Source organism: Pristiophorus japonicus, chromosome 3, assembly GCF_044704955.1.
Source record: "Pristiophorus japonicus isolate sPriJap1 chromosome 3, sPriJap1.hap1, whole genome shotgun sequence".
Lineage (NCBI taxonomy): Eukaryota > Metazoa > Chordata > Chondrichthyes > Pristiophoridae > Pristiophorus > Pristiophorus japonicus.
The window spans coordinates 31,757,968-31,785,283 of NC_091979.1; the positions used below are offsets into that span (position 1 = coordinate 31,757,968).

The 27,316-nt window shown below is 47.8% G+C and overlaps 1 protein-coding gene across 1 annotated transcript in view; it reads right to left on the reverse strand.

The window, feature by feature from the left end:
* The window catches only part of LOC139253715 (contactin-associated protein-like 5), a 1,602,302-nt gene that overhangs the window by 1,505,187 nt on the left and 69,799 nt on the right, over window positions 1-27,316 (reverse strand). Inside the window, exon 4 of the mRNA XM_070873519.1 lies at window positions 8,222-8,415. Within this exon, the coding sequence (XP_070729620.1) occupies window positions 8,222-8,415 (194 nt within the window). The remainder of the gene's footprint in view (window positions 1-8,221; window positions 8,416-27,316) is intronic.

The window sequence follows — 27,316 nt, forward strand, 5'->3', positions numbered from 1 at the left end:
AACGAACGGCTCCCTCCTCCCCCCCCCCGGGGGAACGAACGGCTGCCTCCTCCCCCCCCCCCCCCGGGGGAACGAACGGCTTCCTCCTCCCCCCCCCCCCCCGGGGGAACGAACGGCTTCCTCCTCCCCCCCCCCCCCCGCGGGAACGAACGGCTTCCTCCTCCCCCCCCCCCGGGGGAACGAACGGCTTCCTCCTCCCCCCCCCCCCCCGCGGGAACGAACGGCTTCCTCCTCCCCCCCCCCCGGGGGAACGAACGGCTGCCTCCTCCTCCCCCCCCCCCCCCGGGGGAACGAACGGCTCCCTCCTCCCCCCCCCCGGGGGAACGAACGGCTCCCTCCTCCCCCCCCCCCCCGGGGGAACGAACGGCTTCCTCCCCCCCCCCCCGGGGGAACGAACGGCTTCCTCCCCCCCCCCCCGGGGGAACGAACGGCTTCCTCCTCCCCCCCCCCCCCCGCGGGAACGAACGGCTTCCTCCCCCCCCCCCCGGGGGAACGAACGGCTCCCTCCTCCCCCCCCCCCCCCCGGGGGAACGAACGGCTTCCTCCTCCCCCCCCCCCCCGCGGGAACGAACGGCTTCCTCCTCCCCCCCCCCCGGGGGAACGAACGGCTGCCTCCTCCTCCCCCCCCCCCCCGGGGGAACGAACGGCTCCCTCCTCCCCCCCCCCGGGGGGAACGAACGGCTGCCTCTCCTCCCCCCCCCCCCCCCGGGGGAACGAACGGCTGCCTCCTCCCCCCCCCCCCCCCGGGGGAACGAACGGCTGCCTCCTCCTCCCCCCCCCCCCGGGGGAACGAACGGCTCCCTCCTCCCCCCCCCCGGGGGAACGAACGGCTGCCTCCTCCCCCCCCCCCCCCGGGGGAACGAACGGCTGCCTCCTCCCCCCCCCCCCCCCCGCGGGAACGAACGGCTTCCTCCTCCCCCCCCCCCCCGGGGGAACGAACGGCTGCCTCCTCCCCCCCCCCCCGCGGGAACGAACGGCTGCCTCCTCCCCCCCCCCCCGGGGGAACGAACGGCTGCCTCCTCCCCCCCCCCCCCGGGGGAACGAACGGCTGCCTCCTCCCCCCCCCCCCGGGGGAACGAACGGCTGCCTCCTCCCCCCCCCCCCCCCGGGGGAACGAACGGCTGCCTCCTCCTCCCCCCCCCCCCCCGGGGGAACGAACGGCTGCCTCCTCCCCCCCCCCCCGCGGGAACGAACGGCTTCCTCCCCCCCCCCCCCGGGGGAACGAACGGCTTCCTCCTCCCCCCCCCCCCCCCGCGGGAACGAACGGCTTCCTCCTCCCCCCCCCCCCCCCGGGGGAACGAACGGCTGCCTCCTCCCCCCCCCCCCCCCGGGGGAACGAACGGCTGCCTCCTCCTCCCCCCCCCCCCGGGGGAACGAACGGCTCCCTCCTCCCCCCCCCCGGGGGAACGAACGGCTGCCTCCTCCCCCCCCCCCCCCCGGGGGAACGAACGGCTGCCTCCTCCCCCCCCCCCCCCGCGGGAACGAACGGCTTCCTCCTCCCCCCCCCCCGGGGGAACGAACGGCTGCCTCCTCCCCCCCCCCCCGCGGGAACGAACGGCTGCCTCCTCCCCCCCCCCCCGGGGGAACGAACGGCTGCCTCCTCCCCCCCCCCCCCCCGGGGGAACGAACGGCTGCCTCCTCCCCCCCCCCCCCGGGGGAATGAACGGCTGCCTCAACTTGTGAGGCTTCCTGCAGCATTCTCCCTGGGTGAAGCACTTTCACACAGGTGGGAAGATGGTTGGGGAAGTCCAGAACCAGGGGTCACAGTCTGAGGATAAGGGGTAAGCCATTTAGGACCGAGATGAGGAGAAACTTCTTCACCCAGAGAGTGGTGAACCTGTGGAATTCTCTACCACAGAAAGTAGTTGAGGCCAATTCACTAAATATATTCAAAAGGGAGTTAGATGAAGTCCTTACTACTCGGGGGATCAAGGGTTATGGCGAGAAAGCAGGAAGGGGGTACTGAAGTTTCATGTTCAGCCATGAACTCATTGAATGGCGGTGCAGGCTAGAAGGGCTGAATGGCCTGCTCCTGCACCTATTTTCTATGTTTCTATGTTTATTTAATCTTTTCTTTGCTGATAAATTTTTATTCAGGTTGGATTTAATTGTATAATATTTGTATAAGTATAAATAAGGATTTATTGTAGAATTTAATGGCTTCCCTTCCCCCCCCCCTCCCCCCCACCTCGTTCTGGACACCTAATTTTTAACCTGCGCCTGATTTTTTAATGTGTAGACAAGGTTTTTTCAATTCTACAAAAATCTTCACTTGCTCCATTCTAAGTTAGTTTGGAGTACGTTTTCACTGTGGAAACTTTGAAATCAGGCGTCAGTGGCCGGACACGCCCCCTTTTGAAGAAAAAATTCTGTTCCAAAGTGAAACTGTTCTACCTGACTAGAACTGCAGAAAAAAAAATGTGGAGAATTGCGATTTCTAAGATAGTCCGTTCTCCACCAGTTGCTGCTAAAAATCAGGCGCAAATCATGTGGAAACTTGGGCCCCTTAAGTCCAGGACTCTAGTCTCTGAATTAACTGTGTCTCTCTCCATCTTAATAAAGAATTCTACCATATTATGGTCATTCTTCCCCAAGAGGCCTCGCACAAGAAGATTGTTAATTAGTCCTTTCTCATTACACGTTATCCAGTCTAGGATGGCCAGCCCTCTAGTTGGTTCCTCGACATATTGGTCTAGAAAACCATCTCTAATACACGCCAGGAAATCCTCCTGCACCGCATTGCTACCAGTTTGGTTAGCCCAATGTATATGTAGATTAAAGTCACCCATGATAACTGCTGTACACTTATTGCACGCATCTCTAATTTCTTGTTTGATGCTGTCCCCAACCTCACTACTACTGTTTGGTGGTCTGTACACAACTCCCACTAGAGTTTTCTGCCCTTTGGTATTCCACAGCTCCACTCATACAGATTCCACACCATCCAAGCCAATGTCATTCCCCACTATTGCGTTAATATCTGCAGCGCGACAGCTGCAGGAAAAATGTAGGGAACAGCGCCAGTCCTTATACATGGCCTTTTTCGACCTTATAAACGTCTTTGACACTGTCAACCGCAAGGGTCTATGGAGCAACCTCCTCCATTTCAGATGCCCTCAAATGTTCGTCACCATCCTCCACCTGCTGCACGACGACAGGCAGGCCGTGATTCTTACTAACAGATCCATCACAGACCCAATCCACGTCTGGACCGGGATCAAGCAGGGCTGCGTCATCGCCCCAACCCTCTTCTCAATCTTCCTCGCTGCCATGCTCCACCTCACAGTTGACAAGCTCCCAGCTAGAGTGGAACCAAACTGCAGAACCAGTGGGAACCTGTTCAACCTTCGCTGTCTCCAAGCCAAGTGCAAGACCACCCCAACCTCTGTTGTCGAGCTATAATTTGCGGATGACGCCTGTATCTGCGCACATATTTAGGCTGAGCTCCAGGACATAGTCGACATATGTACTGAGGTGTACGAATGCATGGGCCTTACGCTAAACATCAGTAAGACAAAGGTCCTCCACCAGCCTGTCCTCACCACACAGGACTGTCCCCCCGCAGTCATCAAGATCCACGGCATGGCCCTGGACAATGTGGACCACTTCCCCTATCTTGGGAGCTTCCTATCAACAAGAGCAGGCATTGACGACGAGGTCCAACACCGCCTCCAGTGTGCCAGTGCAGCCTTCGGCCGCCTGAGGAAAAGAGGTTTTGGACACCAACGTTAGCGTCCTCGTCCAGGCCAACATCCTCAGCATTGAAGCACTGACCACACTTGATTAGCTCCGCTGGACAAGCCACATAGTTTGCATGCCAGACACGAGATTCCCAAAGTAAGCGCTCTACTCGGTACTCCTCCATGGCAAACGAGCCAAAGGAGGGCAGGGAAAACGTTACAAGGACACCCTCAAAGCCTCCCTGATTAAGTGCAACATCCCCACTGACACCTGGGAGTCTCTGGCCAAAGACCGCCCTAAGTGGAGGAAGTGCATCTAGGAGGGTGCTGAGCACCTCAAGTCTCGTCGTTGAGAGCATGCAGAAATCAAGTGCAGGCAGCGCAAAGAGCGTGCGGCAAACCAGTCCCACCCACCCCTTCCCTCAACGACTATCTGTCCCACCTTTGACAGAGATTGTGGTTCTCATATTGGACTGTACAGCCACCTAAGAACACATGCTAAGAGTGGAAACAAGTCTTCCTCGATTCCGAGGGACTATGATGATGACACCTCGAAAAGGACTTTTGAAATACTGCGACACAAGATGGCTGGTCTGGATTAGGAAGAAACCTATTGCTGGGGCGGATCTCTCCCACAGAAACTGGTGAGAGAAGCTGGGTCTGTTTTGAACACTGGCCTGCCAGCGGCCAGTGATGTCACAGCTGTGTGTTCTTAGGAAGGCCAAGGGACTCTTTTGTGTGTGTAGCCAGGTTGTCTAGGGAAGAGAGCAAGGTGTTAGGACAAGACCAACATCTGCATTGTCTCCACAATGGTCCAGCAATCATGACTGATGGGCCATTTAACACTCACTCGGGAAGCCTTCGGACATTGACCGGCTGGCTTTGTTCAGACCCCAGCACATCTCAGACGGTGTCAGATAAGACCTGAGGAGCCAGAAAGGTTCTCCAGAGGCAACAGAACCATCCAACCCCAGCTGGAATTGTGGATTAACAGGAGTATAACTGCCGAGTGTTTTGGAAGCTCGAGCTTCGTTCTGTCGCATCCGACGTGAAGGCACGTTTGCCCACCCCTTGTACCGAGAGCGAAGCCTCGCTTCTCCAACCCAACAGACATCAACTTCAACCTGAATCTTGCATGCTTCAGCCAAGCATAGGACCATGGAGTCGAACTGTTGAGGAAGGACCAGCTTGCAAGGAAAGGCGGATTGGTTGAAAACTCAATTGTTGCACGCTCACCAACCGATCCACGAAAGTGCGCGAGGGAGTGTCAGTGTGCCCGAACCAAACCAGAGGGGGGTTTAGAGTTAGGTGGGTCACGGGAGGGTTTAGCCCACAGGAAAGTTTGGTCTGTTATAAGGCTAACAAGGGAAGTGCACTGTTTTACTGGGTATGACTGCACTGTGTGGTTCTACTTCACAAGCATCTGGTGAGTGGAGTGGAGGTGTTGATCTGTTGTAATAAACCTTGTGTGATTTTGAACTCGAAACGTTGGTCCGTGTCTCACTATAAGATAATCCGTTATAACTCTTTTTGCCCGAACATAAGGACATTATTGTGCTTACTATAAGCGGGTGTTAAATCATAAACAGCAGATTGGATAACAGAGAAACCTATTGGCACCGGTCTCTGCGGAAAACCAACCCGTAGCACAGCAAGCAAGGCAGGCCTGATTTGGCACCGGTCACTGCCAAGTAAAAACCCTGACGTATTTGGATCCGACGGCGAGGCCTCGAAAACCTCGGGAAATAACCGTAGACTGACCACTTACAAATGGGAAGATCTTACCTTTCGTATATCAGTTTTCACTTTTTCATTTATATGCAACACAATTCAATAGAACAGTTCAAATCCAGTACAATTCAAACACAGTGCAACAGATCAACCCAGTGCAACAATTCAAACCCAATACAACAGTTCAAACCAGTTCAAAGCAGTGAAACAGCTCAAATCAGTACAACAGTCCAAACCAGCAGAACGAGGTTTAACCAATAGAACAATTCAAACCAAGTAAAACAGTCCAAACTCATAGAACAGATTAAACTAGTTGCACAGCTTAAACCAGGAGAACAGTTCAAAATGGTACAACATAAGGACCATTATTTTACCATGACTAAATAATTTAAATTCTGTTCTAATGTAAGCGATTCCGGGATTTTCCAATGTTTTGAGAATCCACACTGTATTTTTCTGACAAACCCCACATCCAGTGGCCTTGCCTATAAATTCTCCGCTGCTCACGGGGTTAAAAGCAGGCATTTAACATCCGCGGGGAAACCTGGGTTCTGTGATCACTTACCGAGCCTCTGCCAGACAAATATTATTGTCATCGAGGAGGATGATGTCAGCTCTGGGAAATAGAACACTTCTAGCAGCCAGTGTTAGGGTGAAGCACTCTTCGTACAGAAACAGCACAGGTTAGAGGTAGGATAATGCTCCCTCTAATCTGAACCAACAGTGTGAATTATCTTATCCCCAAGCTGTCAACTTTGATGAACTCCCCTTAATCACGCCAGCATGTATTTTTTTCCATTTTATGCAGCAGTCTTACTGAACTGAGGCTGCCAATTTGTGTCAAATTCTGTACACTTTCTTTGTGCCATGGATATGAGATTGGCTGTGCTCAATTCGCTTCGGGTTCTCAGGATCAAAGTCCCCCTCTCAGTCTGAACTACAATTGAAGCGAGTGCACAAGGTGAAAGGAGACAAGTTCCATAATTCCACCCAATCCTTTTCAGGTTATCCTTAGTGATGGGTAATCTCTTTCTGCAGGTTGGAATCAAATGAATTGCTGAATCTAGCATTTCATGGACACGGTGCATTGTGGTATCTAACATGAATTTCACTGTCAATTTACCGCATGTATCACTGCAATCCAACATATTTTGGAGAGAAAGGTACAAATATTTAAACTCAGTCTGCCTTTCTTCAACCCATCAAATTATGCACCATCTTAGCCCATAGCAACATTCATTGGGTAATTAAGTGACTGGCCAAGCAAAATGTGAGATACATTCTAAAGCTGCATCTTTCAAATAATCAAGAGTATATTATTATTTTTACACTGTTCCGAGATTCCATGCACACACCTCATTTAGTATACTGTGCATGACTGCAATTAGCAGGATGACAACCTGTTCTGGTGCTGGCAGTACGGCAAGCACACATCTAAGAAAAGCACTGACATCTTCCCCCAAAGCCTTTCATGTAATGTCACATTCATGTCAAAAGTGATGGACATTCATTTGTAGCTATTATAGGTGAATGCTGGCTTCTGGGGCAGCAAAGAGCATAATTAAATAAGGGTAGAAATTACTGTGGTGATATCACTTACACACTCGCACTTTCCAATGTCGTGATCAGGAATTGGATTCCTAGAAATCCCTGCCTGAACCTCTCCGCCTCTCTAACTCTCTCCACCTTTAAGACGCTCCTTAAAACCTACCTCTTTGTTCCAGCTTTTGGTTGCTCGTCCTAATATCTCTTTATCTGGCTCGTGTCAGATAACGTTCCTGCGAAGCGGCCTTGGGGCGTTTTAGGTGCTATATAAAAGCAGGTTATTATTGTTGTTAATATTTACCATCCTCCTTAACAAAGTAAATTTCAGCAAGTTCACTGTTACCCTGGCAATCTTCATTAATCAAGTCCAAACTAGGGATTGATCATGGGACCTTCCTGATCTGTATTGTTTAGTTCTACATTGGGTAGTTCCATTACCATCTGAGTCATATAGGTCCAAAGACATATAAGAGTTTGGGGGCATTCGAGGGCAATTATAGGATTTGAAGCATTGGCAGGGGATTGGAGATGAAGTGGGGACATTACCTATATCCAAATATTTGGGTGCGTTGGGCACATTTCCTTCATTGCTCTTTCCCACTCCAGTGGTTATACCTACGGGACATCTAATAAAAACACTGATACCTTCCCAAGACTCTATGGATAGGGTTTTGCCTGTAAAAGGGTTAGTATGCGAGTCCATCCCCCGATTTTAACATTTTCGCTTCGGCAAAAAACCCCCACACAAATTTCTCCCTCATAAAAAAAACATGCTCGAAGGTTCGACTTCCACACTAGATATCGCAGCACACAATAATGTAATGACTTCAGGAAATATTTTGGCAAGCTGTCAGCAGAGAAGTATACTTTGAAGAACCAAGACTGAAAGTGATTGAGCACCTCTCTTCAATCCCAGAAACAGGGCCGTTGATGTATTTCTCAAAGTCTGGCATCAAGTTTACATTCCACCAAATACAATTCAACATTATTTGCAGTCCGGGTTTTCACACTCAATGATTTTGACCATTTCATTTGTGTGTGCGTGCGCAAATCAGTCATGTAATGGTTGACCTGCTTCATGCATCACTGGTCAAACGACAGCTAAAGAAAACAAATGGTCAACAAAGTTCATAAGAATTCAGAAAACATGTTGTGTTACTATCTAATGTATCTCTTGCAGCATCACATACATAATAGTAATTCTCAACCAACCACCATTTTTCACACTGGCGCTGACTTGTGATAACTGCATGTAAATTGCCTACCCAAGTGTTATCTTCCTGACGATACTGCTTCCAATTCCTCTCAGTGTCACTGAACATCAGCACATAGCTCGTCACCCAGTCCGAACTCCCATATCGGCCTTGGGTTGCTATGGCAGTGACTTCTGTTCTCTCACCGAGGTCTATCTGTAACCATTGGTATTTGTTAGAATCCATTGGAGACCATCCACCAGCACCTTCAAAGAAGAAGAATTGAGGAAACAAAATTATCAAGTGGCCGGGACGTGAAAATAAACATGTTCAAACTCTGTAACTCTCTGCTTGTGGGTAAAGAAATTCATTATTAATTTGCAAAGCAATCTGCAGGTTAAACATAACAGGGTCGTTGCTGATGGATCGCAATCAGATTTATCCTGTGTTGCAAGCAGTCTATAACTATTTTAAGTTGAAACCATAAATCAAGTGTCCCCTTTAATAAGGGGGCATTAAAACCGACAAATAAACAAATGAACTTTTAACTGTAAACGTAATTAAAATTAAAATTTGGTTGCCGGGGGAGATGATGCACTCCATTCCCTCCGGCGCCCGCCTCTTGCGGAAGGCCGTGAGCATACCAGTGAACACTGCGTGCTCCATCTCCAGGGACACCCTGGCTCGGATATAACTGAGGAAGAGAGGCAGGCAGTCGGGCTGAACGACCCCCTCGACCGCCTGCTGCCTGGACCGGTTAGTGGCCACCTTGGCCATGTCCAGGAGCAAGCAGTCTTTCTCCTGATTTTTTTAAAACATGTCCTAATTTTGTTTATACAGCATCAGGTTTGGAAAAATAAGGTATTCTATGATGGGATTTTGCTACATAGGAAAAAAAAACTCATTCCGTGAGATGCGTCCCGAACGCTTGTCACGGGGTAAAGCAATTCCCAACAGCAGTTTGGATTCCGAATATAGAGATAGCCATTTTAGAATTGCTAATGCAGACTTTAGGCATAGTGAGCTTGAGTTATATTCCCGGGAGATGAGGAGGTTAAATACTTATCTGATTGAGATGATTGAAATAATGAAGGGAATTTGACGCAAGTCTATTGGAAATGATTCTTCCCTCTAGTAGGCTAATCCAGAATCACGTAATCTTAGCATTAGCACTAAGCCAGTTAAAGGTGATTCAGAGCAAAAAAATGAGTTGCACAATGTGCTGTGAGAATGCGCAAAGTGCAGGCCCGGAATGCTACTGGCGTCATAAGTGTCAGCCATGACTCAGTGGGTAGCATTCTTGCCTCTGGGTCAGAAGGTTGTGGGCTCAAGACCCACTACAAGGACTTGAGCTCAAAAATCTAGGCTGACACTCCAGTGCAGTGCTGAAGAAGCGCTGCATTGTTGCGAGGTGCTGTCTTTCGGATGAGACGTTAAACCGAGACCCCGTCAAATGGATGTAAAAGATCCCATGGCACTATTTCAAAGAAGAGCAGGGGAGTTATCCCCAGTGTCCTGGCCAGTATTTATCCCTCAATCAACATAACAAAACAGATTATCTGGTCATTATCACATTGCTGTTTGTGGGAGCTTGCTTGAGCGCAAATTGGCTGCTGCGTTTCCCACATGACAACAGTGACTACACTCCAAAAGTACTTCATTGGCTGTAAAATGCTGAGATGTCTGATGGTTGTGAAAGGCGCTATATAAATTCAAGTTTTTCTTTTTAGAATCATGGAATCATAGAAATGTACAGCACGGAAGGAAGCCATTTCGGCCCATCGTATCCGGGCCAGACAACAAATCAGCCGAAGCCACTTTCCAGCTCTTGGTCTGTAGCCTTGCAGGTTACAGCACTTCAAGTACATATTTTGAGGTGTTGCAAGGTGCATTCATACTATAACTTCTCGCTTACAGTGTAGTTACAGTGTAAATATGATGTAAAGCCAGAGTCAGACCCTAACCTGATACTAGAAAAATGAAGTGCGAAAGTCCCTGGAGGAAGAAGCCTCACTCTGTTTTGCTTTGGACTCAGTTCGGGCCTCTGGGTCTGATTTACATTCCTGGTGCAGAGTTAGTGTAAAGCAGTTTCAGCTCTGCAGCGCTGCTAAACTTACAGAATGCAAAGGCACTGTTAAAGGGAGATGGTTACTTACTTGGGAAGTAAGCATATTAAGGGATATTGAAAAAGGGGCAGGGAATTGGGATTTCAGATAGGAGTTGGCATGGCTAACATAAAGGTATGGGAGGCATGATGGCCCAAATGGCCTGCTCTCGTTCTTTGGTATAGCACGCTGCAGGAATTTATGGAGCATGGGCAATAATTAGTGAATGCTCTATTAATGCTCAAAGATGAAATCACTACCAAAACTCTGCTGTCCATACCCTAACTTGTATCAAGTCCCATTCACCCATCAGCCCTATGCTCGCTGATCAACATTGGCTCCCAGTCTGGCGACGGCTCGATTTAAAAAGTCTCATGCTTGTTTTCAAATCCCTCCATGGCCTCACCCCTCCCCATCTCTGCAATCTCCTCCAGCCCTACAACCACCGTTTGGCAGTCTGACGGTTTGGCAGTCTGACGGTCCGGTACAGGCCGCTTACAGGTTTGCAGTGACATATGAGGATAGCGTGGATCGACTGGGCCTTTATTCACTGGAGTTTAGAAGGATGAGAGGGGATCTCATAGAAACATAGAAAATTCTGATGGAACTGGACAGTATTGTGTTCCTAACACAGATGAGACTGCACACAGGGAGGTTAAAGTAACAGTGACCTCAGTCTTTATTAAGACACTCCAGAGTGAGGAACAGGCCTGAGGGGCCGGCTTATATAGAAACATAGAAACATAGAAACATAGAAAATAGGTGCAGGAGTAGGCCATTCGGCCCTTCTAGCCTGCACCGCCATTCAATGAGTTCATGGCTGAACATTCAACTTCAGTACCCCATTCCTGCTTTCTCGCCATACCCCTTGATCCCCCTAGCAGTAAGGACCTCATCTAACTCCTTTATATACAGTGCTCCCAAGGGATGCTGGGATCCATTGGGACTTCAGGGGGATGCGTTCCCTGGTGGCGGAACATGGGAGTGCATGCTTTACACAACATCACTCCCCCGCCCAAAGTCAAAGTGAAAACTATTTACAAGGTGAGGCGGTCAGGAGCCTTTCTTTCCCTGGTGGACTGCCTCGGTACAAATGTCTGTTCTGGTGTGTTGGCTGAACCCTCGCTGGGCTGGCGTGTTGTTGGCCCTGCAGGGCTGCTGGGTGAGCCTGGCCTTGCTGGGCTGTTGGGTTTGATTGGTTGGATTTCCTGGTCCGGGGTGGTGTCGTTGATCTTCAGGGTGTGTGTTGTGGGCTCAAAAAAGGTGGTGTCTGCTGTGGGTTGTTCGGGCAGTCTGTGAACTGCAGCCTTGTTTGGTCCAGGTGCTTTCTGCAAATTTGTCCATTGTCTAGTTTGACTACAAACACCCTATTCCCTTCTTTAGCTATCACCGTGCCCGTGATCCACTTGGGACCATGTCCATAGTTTAGCACATACACAGGGTCATTAAGATCAATTTCCCGTGGGAAAGTGGCGCGACCATCGTTTACATTTTGTTGCTGCCGCCTGCTCTCTACCTGATCATACAGGTTGGGGTGAACCAGCGAGAGTCTGGTTTTAAGTGTCCTTTTCATGAGTAGCTCAACCGGGGGCACCCCTGTGAGCGAGTGGGATCTCATGCGGTAGCTGAGCAGTACTCGTGACAAGCGGGTTTGGAGTGAGCCTTCTGTGACTCGTTTGAGACTCTGTTTGATGGTTTGTACTGCCCGCTCTGCCTGCCCATTGGAGGCTGGTTTAAACGGGGCCGAGGTGATACGTTTGATCCCATTGCGGGTCATGAATTCTTTAAATTCGGCACTGGTGAAACATGGCCCGTTGTCACTGACCAGTATGTCAGGCCGGCCGTGGGTCGCAAATATGGCCCACAGGCTTTCAATGGTGGCGGTGGCGGTGCTTCCTGACATTATTTCACATTCAATCCATTTTGAAAAAGCATCCACCACCACCAGGAACATTTTACCGAGAAACGGGCCCGCATAGTCGACATGGATCCTCGACCATGGTCTGGAGGGCCAGGACCACAAACTTAGTGGTGCCTCTCTGGGCGCGTTGCTCAACTGAGCACACATGCTGCATTGCCGTACACAGGACTCTAAGTCAGAGTCGATACCGGGCCACCACACATGGGATCTGGCTATCGCTTTCATCATTACTATAACTGGATGTGTGCTGTGGAGATCTGAGATGAACGTCTCCCTGCCCTTTTTGGGTAGCACTACCCCACAATAGGCAGTCTGCATGAATGGACAGTTCATCCTTTCGCCGCTGGAATGGCTTGATTAGCTCTTGCATTTCAAGGGGGATGCTGGCCCAGCTCCCATGCAGTACACAGTTTTTTACTAGGGACAGCAGAGGATCTTGGCTGGCCCAAGTCCTAATCTGGCGGGCCGCAACAGGTGATTTATCATTTTCAAATGCTTCCATGACCATCAACAAGTCTGCGGATGATTCAGTTATATGCTGATAATGCAAGTGCCCACCTTTGTATGCGGGCTGAGGCATTAGTATTTATCCCCTTGTTTTCAGCGAACAGGGATGTGAGGGGCTTGTGATCGGTTTCCAGCTCAAATTTGAGGCAAAACAGCTACTGATGTATTTACTTTATTCCGAACACACACGTTAATGCCTCTTTCTCAATCATGCTGTAGGCCCTCTCGGCCTTAGTCAAGCTCCTGGAAGGATCTTGCAACTTCCCCGCAACATTAGCTTATTTAAATACACACCCGACTCCGTACGACGATGCAGCACATGCCAGCACGAGTCTTTTACACGGGTTATACAATACAAGCAGCTTGTTGGAGCATAAAATGTTTCTGGCTTACTCAAAAGCAATTACTTGTTTTTTTTTCCTCATACCCACTTATGCAATGACACATGTAGGGGCGCTAAGAGAGTGCTTAACCCCGGTAGGAATTTACCAAAATAGATGAGGAGTCCCAGGAACGACCGCAGCTCCGTGATGTTCTATGGCCTGGGTGCATTCCTGATAGCCTCTGTCTTGGCGTCTGTGGACCGAATGCCGTCCGCTGCGATATTTCTACCCAAAAACTCAACCTCTGTTGCCATGAAGACGCATTTCGACCTCTGCAGCCGCAGCCCTACGCGATCCAGTCGCTGGAGGACCTCCTCCAGGTTTTATAAGTGCTTGCCGGAGTCCCGACCCGTGACCAATATGTCGTCCTGAAAAACCACCGTGCGTGATATAACAGAAGAATTAGAAACAGGAGTAGGCCATCTAGCCCCTCGAGCCTGCTCTGCCATTCAACAAGATCATGGCTGATCTGGCCATGGACTCAGCTCCACTTACCCGCCCGCTCCCCATAACCCTTAATTCCCTTATTGGTTAAAAATCTATCTATCTGTGATTTGAATACATTCAATGAGCTAGCCTCAACTGCTTCCTTGGGCAGAGAATTCCACAGATTCACAACCCTCTGGGAAAAGAAATTCCTTCTCAACTCGGTTTTAAATTGGCTCCCCCGTATTTTGAGGCTGTGCCCCCTAGTTCTAGTCCCCCCGACCAGTGGAAACAACCTCTCTGCCTCGATCTTGTCTATCCCTTTCATTATTTTAAATGTTTCTATAAGATCACCCCTCATCCTTCTGAACTCCAACGAGTAAAGACCCAGTCTGCTCAATCTATCATCATAAGGTAACCCCCTCATCTCCGGAATCAGCCTAGTGAATCGTCTCTGTACCCCTTCCAAAGCTAGTATATCCTTCCTTAAGTAAGGTGACCAAAACTGCACGCAGTACTCCAGGTGTGGCCTCACTAATACCCTATACAGTTGCAGCAGGACCTCCGTACTTTTGTACTCCATCCCTCTCGCAATGAAGGCCAACATTCCATTCGCCTTCCTGATTATCTGCTGCACCTGCAAACTAACTTTTTGGGATTCATGCACAAGGACCCCCAGGTCCCTCTGCACTGCAGCATGTTGTAATTTCTCCCCATTCAAATAATATTCCCTTTTACTGTTTTTTTTCCCAAGGTGGATGACCTCACATTTTCCGACATTGTATTCCATCTGCCAAACCTTAGCCCATTCGATTAACCTATCTAAATCTCTTTGCAGCCTCTCTGTGACCTCTACACAACCCGCTTTCCCACTAATCTTTGTGTCATCTGCAAATTTTGTTACACTACACTCGGTCCCCTCTTCCAGGTCATCTATGTATATTGTAAACAGTTGTGATTCCAGCACCGATCCCTGTGGCACACCACTAACCACCGATTTCCAACCCGAATAGGACCCATTTATCCCGACTCTCTGTTTTCTGTTAGCCAATCAATTCTCGATCCATGCTAATACATTTCCTCTGACTCTGCGTACCTTTATCTTCTGCAGTAACCTTTTGTGTGGCATCTTATCGAATGCCTTTTGGAAATCTAAATACACCACATCCATCGTAACACCTCTATCCACCATGCTCGTTATATCCTCAAAGAATTCCAGTAAATTAGATAAACATGATTTCCCCTTCATGAATCCATGTTGCGTCTGCTTGATCAACTTGAGTAGGCTCTCCATGTTTCTCTGGAAGATCACTGCAACCGACCAAAATCCAAACGGGCATCTGTTGTCGATGAACCGTCCCTTGTGCGTATTGATGCAGGTGAGGCCCTTCGAAGACTCCTCCAGCTCCTGTGTCATGTAGGCCGAAGTCAGGTCAAGGTTTGTGAACGTCTTTCCTCCTGCCAGCGTTGCAAATAGGTCATCTTTCTTAGGTAGCGGCTATTGGTCCTGTAGCGAGAAACGATTAATGGTTACTTTATAATCGCCGCAAATCCTGACCGTGCCATCACTTTTGAGTACTGGTACAATCGGGCAGCCCCACTCGCTGAATTCCACTGGGGAGATGCTGCCCTCGCATTGCAGCCTGTCCAGCTCGATTTCCACTCTCTCCCTCATCATGTGAGGTACTACTCGCGCCTTGTGGTGGATGGGTCGTGCCTCTGTGACCAAGTGAACCGTACCTTCGCCCCGGAAAAGTTTCCAATGCCTGGTTCAAATAGGGAAGGGAATTTGTTCAGAACCTGGGTACATGAGGCCTCATCGACATGTGATAGCACTCGGATGTCATCCCAGTTCCAGCGGATTTTGCCCAGCCAGCTCCTTCCAAGCAGTGTGGGGCCATCGCCCGGGACAATCCAGAGTGGCAGTTCGTGCACCATGCCCTCGTAGGTGACCTTGACCATGGCGCTGCCCAGGACAGTGATAAGCCCTTTGGTGTTCGTTCTCAGTTTCGTGTGGATGGGGCTCAGGGCTGGTCTGAGTGCCTTGTTGCACCACAGTCTCTCAAACATCTTTTTACTCATAATAGATTGGCTAGCGCCAGTGTCCAGTTCCATGGCTACGGGTAAGCCACTCAATTTTACATTTAGCATTATAGGTGGACATTTTGTCAAAAAAGTGTGCACCCCATGTAATTCAGCATCTGCCGCCTTGAAATTGCTTTGATCCACCATGGACCGATCTTCCTCTGCCACGTAGTGGTTATGGAGGTGCCCCATTGTTCCAAAGCTCTTGCAAACATATCTTTGAAGTGGCATGAATAGTCTAAATGGCAGCATCCACAATGCCAACAAGGTGTGAATTGCCTTGCATTCATTCTTTGTTGCGGACTCTGAGTCATCTGGGTCACCTAAGGCCTGCTGGCAGTTGCAGACTCGTGGTTTCTGCCCTGTACATTTCTGCTTGCAAACACAGTTCCAGTTAATTTACGAACATTGCTCGCACTTGTGTGCTGAGAGATTTGTTTGGTGTTATCACATGTGGACATAAACACCGTGCTATCGCAATGGCCTTGTTGAGGGTCAGTGTCTCTACAATCAAAGATTTTCGTAGGATGGTCTTGTGGCCAATGCCCAGTACAAAAAAGTCTCTGAGCATTTGCTTCAGGTAGCCATCAAACTCACATTGTCCTGCAAGTCACCTTAGCTCGGCGACGTAGCTCGCCACTTCCTGACCTTCAGTTCGCTGGCACGTGTAGAACCGATACCTCACCATCAGCACACTCTCCCTCGGGTTAAGAGGCTCCCGAACCAGTGTACACAGCTCATCATACAACTTATCTGTGGGTTTCACTGGAGACAGAAGATTCTTCATGAGGCTGTAGGTCGGTGCCCAGCAGACCGTGAGGAGGACCGCTCTCCTTTTTGCAGCGCTTCCTTCTCCGTCCAGCTCGTTGGCTACAAAGTACTGGTCTAGCCGTTCAACATAGGCTTCCCAGTCCTCATCCTCCGAGAACTTCTCCAGGATGCCCACAGTTTGCTGCATCTTTGCATTGAATTCGTATACTCATCGCCAGTTATTATGTTCCTAACACAGATGAGACTGCACACAGGGAGGTTAAAGTAACAGTGACCTCAGTCTTTATTAAGACACTCCAGAGTGAGGAACAGGCCTTAGGGGCCGGTTTATATACAGTGCTCCCAAGGGATGCTGGGATCCCTTGGGACTTCAGGGGTCGTGCTCCCTGGTGACGGAACATGGGAGTGCATGCTGTCCCTCGTAAAAAACTATGGGCTGCATGGGAGCTGGGCCAGCATCCCCGTTGAAATGCTAGAGCTAATCAAGGCATTCCAGAGATGTGAGGACGAGCTGATCATTCAGGCAGACTGCCTGTTGTGGGGTAACCGCATAGTGCTACGCAAAAAGGGCAGGGAGACGTTCATCTCGATCTCCACAGCACACACCCGGGTATAATAATGATGAAAGAGATAGCCAGATCCCACGTGTGGTGGCCCGGTATCGACTCTGACTTAGAGTCCTGTGTACGGCAATGAAGCATGTGTGCTCAGTTGAGCAATGCGCCCAGAGAGGCACCACTAAGTTTGTGATCCTGGCCCTCCAGGCCATGGTCGAGGATCCATGTTGATTATGCGAGCCCGTTTCTCGGTAAAATGTTCCTGCTGGTGGTGGATGCTTTTTCAAAATGGGTTGAATGTGAAATAATATCGGGAAGCACCGCCACCGCCACCATTGAAAGTCTGAAGACCATGTTTGTCACCCACGACCTACCTGACATACTGGTCAGTGACAACGGGCCATGTTTCACCAGTGTCGAATTTAAAGAATTCATGAGCCGCAATGGGATCAAACATGTCACCTTGGCCCCGTTTAAACCAGCCTCTAATGGGCAGGCAGAGCGGGCAGTACAAACCATCAAACAGAGCCTTAAACGAGTCACAGAGGGCTCACTCCAAACCCGCCTGTCCCGAGTACTGCTCAGCTACCCACTCGCTCACAGGGGTGCCTCCGGCTGAGCTACTTATGAAAAGGACACTTTAAACCAGACTCTCGCTGGTTCACCCCAACCTGTATGATCAGGTAGAGAGCAGGCGGCAGCAACAAAATGTAAACGATTGTCGTGCCACTGTGTCACGGGAAATTGATCTGAATGACCCTGTGTATATGCTAAACAATGGTCCCGAGTGGATTGTGGGCATAGTGATAGCTAAAGAAGGGAGTAGGATGTTTATAGTCAAACTAGACAATGGACAAATTTGCAGAAAGCACCTGGACCCAACGAGGCTACGGTCCACAGACTGCCCTGAACAACCCACAGCAGACACCACCTTTTTCGAGCCCACAAAACACACCCAAAGGATCAATGATACCATGCCGGACCAGGAAATCGAACCCATCACGCCCAACAGCCCAGCAAGGCCAGGCTCACCTAGCTGCCCCGCAGGGCCAACAACACGCCAGCCCAGTGTGGGCATAGCCAACACATCAGAACAGACATTTGTACCGAGGCGGTCCACCAGGGAAAGAAAGGCTCCCGACCGCCTCACGTTGTAAATAGTTTTCACTTTGACTTTACGGGGGAGGTGATGTTTTCTATCTGTAAAGCATGCACTTCCATGTTCTGCCACCAGGGAGCGCATCCTCTGAAGTCCCCATGGATCCCAGCATCTCTTGGGAGCACTGTATATATGCCGGCCTCTAAGGCCTGTTCCTCACTCTGGAGTATCTTCATAAAGACTGAGGTCACTGTTACTTTAACCTCCCTGTGTGCAGTCTCATCTGTGTCAGGAACACAATAAGTATCACTTGACTCACAGTGACTAGTGCTATATATGTCAAAAGGTAGAGGCAATTGCACAACCTGTACATAAAATAGCACCGCTGCAGAAATCTGCTAACTCTCTTTTTGCTACTTCAAGTGTGGTATCTCAGCTTGTTTTTTACATGTGCAACTGTGGGATTTTTCCTTGATTCTCAGCATGCAGCATCCCCAGTCCAACTCTACTCATTACGGGTATAGCTGTCACACAAGTTAGATATGGCCATACATAAGGCAACACTTTAAATGATATCTGAAACTCGCATGGCAGAACCATTGAAGTAATGATGAACTTTAAACCTTTACTGTCATGATCTGCGGGTTGCAATATTTAATTAAAAACTAAATTTGGAGTGCAGGCCTGATACTAAACCATTGGCACTGTCGACTGAAGGCAGATTTTGGCGTCGTGTTCAATAAAAAAATGTAATTGAAAGTTAACTGTGAATTTTTTTTCCTTGAGGGGAAAAGTGCCAAAAAAAGCCATAAGCATTAAAAAGGAATCATTTCACAAAGGATTATTGAATCTGAGTGATTCAAAAGGTACTTAAATTTTATAAGGTATAACCCAATCTTGTTTGTTAATGAATGGTTACTACAATAAGGTACATTTTTCACTTCAGTCTCTTTCAGTTTCAGTGCAGCCGAGGCTAGGGTAAGGACGAGGGAATTATTTTCTTCTAAAAGCATATTTAAGTTTCTATTAAAATTTTAATGAACACATTGCCAGCAATCAGTTGCAGTGCCATTTTCAATTCTTTCATAGAGAGGAATAATCCAAAGATGCACTGCTTATGTATTATGTCATATTGTTTTATACACTGACTCTCATGCTTCGGTAATTTACTGGAGAAGAGCAATCACTAAACTTGTAGTGATTTCATCACAATCATTAAAACTTTAACTCGCATCATTGGAACAAACCTCACTGGCCAATGTCAATCATGATGCCAACCATAGAAAAAAGAGCAACCATGAAATCAACCCACCCTTAAAACATCCCTGTTTATCTGCTGAATGGCAACAGATACATTCTTTATCAATGCAGAAATATCAGAGTTTAGTTGACCCTTGATTGAATGTCAGTCTTGTAATTTCAGATAGAAAAGTATACCAAAGCCCTGTTTAAAACCAAAAAATAATAGAAACATAGAAAATAGGTGCAGGAGCAGGCCATTTGGTCCTTCAAGCCTGCACCACCATTCAATATGATCATGGCTGATCATGCAACTTCAGTACCCCATTCCTGCTTTCTCTCCATACCCCTTGATCCCTTTAGCCGTAAGGGCCACATCTAACTTCCTCTTGAATATATCCAACGAATTGGCCTCAACAACTTTCTGTGGTAGAGAATTCCACAGGTTCACAATTCTCTGAGTGAAGAAGTTTCTCTTCATCTTGGTCCTAAATGGTTTACCCCTTATCCTTAGACTGTGACCCCTGGTTCTGGTTTTCCCCAACATCAGGAACATTCTTCCTGCATCTAACCTGTCCAATCCCATCAGAATGTTATATGCTTCTATGAGATCCCCTCTCATTCTTCTAAATTCCAGTGAATATAAGCCTAGTCGATCCAGTCTTTCTTCATATGTCAGTCCTGCCATCCCGGGAATCAGTCTGGTGAACCTTTGCTGCACTCCCTCAATAGCAAGAATGTCCTTCCTCAGATTAGGAGTCTAAAACTGCACACAATACTCAAGTTGAGGTCTCTAATTTTTGGCATACAGGTGTCGCTGGCAAGGCCGGCACTTATTGCCCTTCCGAGCTTCCCCTTCAGAAGGTCATGGATATAATGTATTTGCTTCATGGATTCTTAGCTTAAGAATTCTTAGCAACACATTGCTATTAAGAACTAATTGGTTTATTAATAAGGTTTTAACAATCACACTACACGTTACCAATTCAATCCGCTAGGCTCACAACTACATACCTCATTGTAGATGAACTAGACCCAACTGACTGGGGTTTTATTGAGTCTTGTGAACGTTATGTGACTGGCAAAGCCATTCACAATGCAATAGCTCTACAACTATTTTTGTAAAGCAATAAATCAAGTGCCCCCCCCCCCCCTCACACACACACACTAGAGGGGGCACTAGAACTGACACATTAACAAATTAAACTTTGGAACAAAAACCAATCAAATTAAAATTTTGTTGCCGGGGGTGATGATGCACTCCAGTCCCTCTGGTGTCCACCTCTCATGGAAGGCCATCAGCATACCACGTGTTCCATCTCCAGGGACACCCAGGCACGAACCTAATTGCGGAAGAGGGGCAGGCAGTCAGGCTGAACAACCCCCTCGACCGCCCACTGCCTGGACTGGTTGATGGCCCCCTTGGCCATGCCCAGGACCAGTCTTACAAAGAGGCCCTCCCATCTGCCCGCTCCCCTCCGCACAGGGTGCCCAAAGATCAGGAGCGTGGGACTGACGTGCAGCCAAAACTTGAGGAGCAGCCCTTTCAAATAATGGAAGAGGGGCTGCAGCCTAACACATTCAACATAAACATAGAACACGGACTCCTCCAGACCGCAGAATTTACAGGTCGCCTGGGAGTCCGTGAACCAACTTAAATATTTATTGCATGGGACTGCCCCGTGCAACACCCTCCAGGCCAAGTCCCCAATAAATAAAGGGAGGACTCCCATCTGGAGAGCACTCCATTGGGGGCTCCGCCGCCTCAGGATGGCAAGATGGTGCGCCATGGCGTATCCGCATGGCAAAAGAGGATGGCAAAGTGGAGAGCAATAGCTCTACAAAGCATACTCACAGCATACTCACAGGTGCATACATTACAAACATATTTACTCCATTCTTGCTGCAGATTTTTCCTTTTGGTTACCGTCTTAAAGAAACCTTCAAACTTGTCAAAACCAATTGCATGGGACTAGCAACAGCTCTACAAATCTGTGAGCATACTCACAGGTGCATACATTACAGCGGTAGGCCTGCTTCTTGTACCGCTGCAATCTATGTACCTATTCAAGTAGGCACAAAACATAGAAACATCAAAAATAGGTGCAGGAGTAGGCCATTCGGCCCTTCGAGCCTGCACCACTATTCAATATGATCATGGCTGATCATTCACCTCAGTACCCCATTCCGGCTTTCTCTCTGTACCCCTTGATCGCTTTAGCCGTAAGGGCCACATCTAATTCCCTTGTGAATATATCTAACAAACTTTCCTCAACAACTTTCTGTGGTAGAGAATTCCACAGGTTCACAATCCTCTGAGTGAAGAAGTTTCTCCTCATCTCGGTCCTAAATGGCTTACCCCTTATCCTTAGACTGTGACCCCTGGTTCTGGACTTCCCCAACATCAGGAACATTCTTCCTGCATCTAACCTGTCCATATCCCGTCAGAATTTTATATGTTTCTATGAGATCCCCTCTCATTCATCTAAATTCCAGTGAATGTAAGCCTAGTCGATTCAGTCTTTCTTCATATGTCAGTCCTGCCATCCCAGGAATCAGTCTGGTGAACCTTCGCTGCACTCCCTCAATAGCAAGAATGTCCTTCCTCAGATTAGGAGAACAAAACTGCACACAATATTCAAGGTGTGGCCTCACCAAGGCCCTGTATAACTGCAGTAAGACCTCCCTGCTTCTGGACTCAATTCTTCTCGCTATGAAAGCCAACATGCCATTTGCCTTCTTCACCACCTGCTGTACCTGCATGCTAAATTTCACTGACTGATATACCATGACACCCAGGTCATGACACCCAGATCCAATGAGCTATTCAAAGCAGGGCAGCGAGCTTTCCTGATGGTTATTCATCTAAACTGCTGTTGTGAGATTTTGCTGTGTGCAAACCTGCCGGTGCATTCCTTTACAGCATAACAGTGACCACACTTCAAAAGTAATCAGTGTTGTGAAGTGCTTTGGGACATCCTGAGGACATGATTAGGTGCTCATATAAATGCATGTATTTTCTTTCTTGATTTATGAGATTATTTGAACCCCTTGACGAAATTGCAGTCTGCATTCCGAGTATCCATTACCTTCTAGTTCTCTGCAGTTTTGATCTAAATGCATGGATATCAAAACTAAATTTAGTTTGCTGTTTAAAAGTAAAGCACACAGTACATACGATACAGGTCAGTATTTAACAGGAACATTTGGGTAAAGGAAATAAGATTACTCACAAAATAATAAAGAAAAACTTGCATTTATATAGCGCCTTTCACGACCGCCGGACGTTTCAAATCGCTTTACATCCAATTAAGTACTTTTGGAGTGTAGTCACCTTTGTAATGTGGGAAACGTGGCAGCCAACTTCTGCACAGCATGCTCCCACAAACAGCAATGTGATAATGACCAGATAATCTGTTTTTTGTTATGTTGATTGAAGACACCGGAGATAACTCCCCTGCTCTTCTTCGAAATAGTGCCATGGGATCTTTTATGTCCACCCAAGAGAGCAGATGGGACCTCGGTTGTTAGCGTCTCATCCGAACGATGGCACCTCCGACAGTGCAGCACTCCCTTAGCACTGTACTGGAGTCTCAGTCTAGATTTTACGTGCTCAAGTTCCTGGAGTGGGACATATCAGTACACAGCCGACTGCAGAACACAATGACAGTCTCAGGCAAACTGTCCCATAAATCAGTCTTAAATCCTGGTCATAAATGAAGATGATTTCCAAGGCTTTGTATTCAGGAACCTTTAGTAGGTTACGGACATCCATTTCATACTTGCTACAGTATAAACGCAGTCGAGTGCAAAGCCAAATTTAAAATGTTCCCAGGCAATCCACTGAACTGTGAATTAATTACGTTTAACCTGTAATCTTTTCAAAGTAAATGAAGTGCCAACAGGTCAATTGGATCGTTAGTTGCTTTAAAAAGTAATCACCTGGTACTTGTGTTGTAACAATATCCGCGGACGCAGACACAGGCTGGTTCTGAGAGGCATTGGTTTCTGTTTCCAGTTATCGCCAGAGGTGATTATCGGAAACATAGAAACATAGAAAATAGGTGCAGGAGTAGGCCATCCGGCCCTTCGAGCCTGCACCACCACTCAATAAGATCATGGCTGATCATTCCTTCAGTACCCCGTTCCTGCTTTCTCTCCATACCCCTTGATCCCCTTAGCCACAAGGGCCATATCTAACTTCCTCTTGAATATATCCAATGAACTGGCATCAACAACTCTCTGCGGTCGGGAATTCCATAGGTTAGCAACTCTCTGAGTGAAGAAGTTCCTCCTCATCTCAGTCCTAAATGGCTTACCCCTTATCCTACGTTTATGTCCCCTGGTTCTGGACTTCCCCAACATCGGGAACATTCTTCCTGCATCTAACCTGTCCAGCCCTGTCAGAATTTTATATGTTTCCATGAGATCCCCTCTCATCCTTCTAAACTCTAGTGAACACAGGCCCAGTCGATCCAGTCTCTCCTCATATGTCAGTCCTGCCATCCCAGGAATCAGTCTGGTGAACCTTCGCTGCACTCCCTCAATAGCAAGAACGTCCTTCCTCAGATCAGGAGACCAAAACTGTACACAATATTCAAGGTGTGGCCTCACCAAGGCACTGCATAACTGCAGTAAGACCTCCCTGCTCCTTTACTCAAATAATCTCGCTATGAAGGACAACATACCATTTGCCTTCTTCACCGCCTGCTGTATCTGCATGCCAACTTTCAATGACTGATGTACCATGACAGCCAGGTCTCATTGCACCTCCCCTTTTTCTAATCTGTCACCATTCAGATAATATTCTGCCTTCCTGTTTTTGCCACCATAGTGGATAACCTCACAATTATCCACATTATACTGCATCTGTCATGCATTTGCCCATTCACCTAACCTGTCCAAGTCACCCTGCAGCCTCTTAGCATCCTCCTTACAGCTCACACTGCCACCCAGCATCTGCAAACTTGGAGATATTACATTCAATTCCTTTCATCCAAATCATTAATGTATATTGTAAATAGCTGGGGTCCCAGCACTGAACCTTGTGGTACCACACTAGTCATTGCCTGCCATTCTGAAAAGGACCCGTTTATTCCTACTCTTTGCTTCTGTCTGCCAACCAGTTCTCTATCCACGAGGGACTGTCAGCTCTGCCACATGCAGGCCTTTGATCAGGATGCTAAATGTGGTCTCAGACCGCATTATCCCCCCCCATGGTCTACTGCTATAGTTTTGAAATCCATCAGCTGGTACAATTTTTTGAGAATGGTAGCCGAGTGGTTCTGATATTGGACTAGCAACCTAGTCTAATTCTGGGCTTTTGAGCTCCCTGACTTTAATCGCCCCACCACTGATGGCCATGCTTTGAGCTGCCTAAGCCGAAGCTCTGCAATACCTTCTCTAAACCTCTCTCCTCCTTTAAGACACTCCTTAAAACCTACCTCTTTGACCAAACTTTTGGTCATCTGCCCCAATATCTCCTTGTGTGGCTCGGTGTCAAATTTTGTTTGATAATGCTCCTGTGAAGCGCCTTGGGATATTTCACTGCTTTGAAGGCGCTATATAAATGCAAGTTGTTGTTGTTGCAGAGGACCGTGACTTCAAATCCCAGCATGACAAGTTGTAAACTGAATTCCATAAATCTGGTCATTTGTGAGCGAGCAACAGCAAATGACCCAAAAGCTGTTAGATTTTTAATCCTTCAGGGAAGGGAATCTGTTACTCCTACACGGGACTCCATTCCCACATTTCTAGTTGACTCAATACCTTCAGCGCAAATAGACATGCATTAAATATTACCATGCCAGTGCTGCCAACATGTTTTTAAAAAGATGACTTTGGTAAATTTTATACGAATGTTTTTTTGTGGATTCCCACAATGCTGTAAATCTGATAGCAACTGCTTTAAATTCCTTTTCGCATCTTTGTTCTAATCCTGCACTACAGAGATCTTTAGATCCCCACAGATAAAATAACGCTTCAAAGAATGATTAAAAATCTGGAGATTGTTCACAAGTTCTTGATCTGACATGCATGCGAGGAGAATGATATTGACACTATCTGATTACTGTACTGGTCTCTGACACCTCCATATTGAGATATCAGCGTGCACTGCTACTGCAGCGACTACAACATTACATCGTGACAAGCTCTTGCTGGTCTCATGTGTGCAGGTACAAGTTGCTTGAGATGACGCCAGAGCAGTTTGGCTGGATCTTGCGAGCCAGACTGCAGCAGCTGTTGGCACAGCAGCACTCACAAGGGTACGGTAGAGCTGGAGTACTGGTGTGTTTTAATGTTACAGAGGCGTAGCTGACAGCTCAAGTGCTTTTCTGTGGCTTTTGCAGATAGTCAATAAATTTGTCAACTCTGCTTCCGCTCATCCTCTGGTGAACAACAGAGGCAAGAGAAGATGTAAGTGGAGAGAGTGGCATGGGGAGATGAGCAGAGGATTACTGTCAGAAAACTGGAACTGCAAAGTTGAAGTGCTTGGTGTCGCTTTGGTTGCATTAATAGAATCATAGAAATTTACAGCACGGAAGGAGGCCATTTCGGCCCATTGTGTCTGCGCCGGCTAACAAAGAGCTATCCAGCCTAATCCCACTTTCCAGCTCTTGGTCCGTAGCCCTGTAGGTTACAGCACTTCAAGTGCACATCCAAGTACTTTTTAAATATGGTGAGGGTTTCTGCCTCTACCACCCTTTCAGGCACTGAGTTCCAGACCCCCACCACTCTCTGGGTGAAGAAATTTCCCCTCAAATCCCCTCTAAACCTTCTACCAATTACTTTAAATTTATACCCCTTTGCTAAGGGAAAAAGGTCCATCCTATCCACTTTATATAGACCCCTCATAATTTTATACATCTCAATAAGGTTCCCCCTCAGCCTCCTCTATTGCAAAGGAAACAAACCCAGCCTATCCAATCTTTCCTCATAGCTAAAATTCCCCAGTCCAAGCAACATCCTCATAAAAAGTGTAATCATATCTTTCCTGTAATATGGTGACCAGAACAGCATGTAGTACTCTAGCTGTGGCCTAACTAATATTTTATTCAGTTCAAGCATAGCCTCCCTGTTCTTGTATTCTGTGCCTCGGCTAATAAAGGCAAATATTCCATATGCCTTCTGAACCACCTCATCCACCTGGCTTGTTACCTTCAGGGATCTGTGGACATGCACTCCAAGGTCACTTTGTTCCTCTGCACGTCTCAGTGTCCTACCATTTAATGTGTATTCTATTGCCTTGTTAGACCTCCCTAAATGCATTACCTCACACTTCTCCGTATTTAATTCCATTTGCCACTGTTCTGCCCACCTGACCCGTTCATTGATATCTTCCTGCAGTCTACAACTTTGGTCTTCATTATAAACCACACAGCCAATTTTAGTAGCATCTGCAAATTTCTTAATCATACCCCCTACATTCAAGTCATTGATATATACCACAAAAAGCAAGGGACATAGTTTACCTTACAGCATGTTGTGATTTCAGGATGTCCCAAATCGCTTTACCAGCAATGCAGCACTTTTGAAGTCGAGTCACTGTTGTAATATAGGAAATGTATCAGCCAATTTAGAAAGCACAGCAAGCTCCCACAAACAGAAATGAGATAATGACCAGATAATCTATTTTAGTGATGTTGGTGGAGGGATAAATATTGGCCAGGGGAACTCCACTGCTCTTCTTGGGAGTTAGGTCACAGATCAGTATGATCTCATTGAATGGCAGAGCAGACTCCAGGAGCTAAATGTCCTACTCCTGTTCTTATGTTCTTCAAAATAGTGCAATGTGATTTTTTACATCTGCCGGAGAGGGCCTTGATTTAATGTCTCATCCGACAGTGCAGCATTGTACATCCCTGTCTGGAGTAAAAATAATATGGGGAAGGTGGCTCAACCGTGGCTAACAAGGGAAATAAAGGTGAGTGTTAAATCAAAGGAAGAGGCAAATAAATTGGCCAGAAAAAGCAGCAGACCTGAGGACAGGGAGAATTTTATAATACAGCAGAGGAGGACAAAGGGTTTAATTAGGAGGGGGAAAATAGAGTATGAGAGGAAGCTTGCTGGGAAC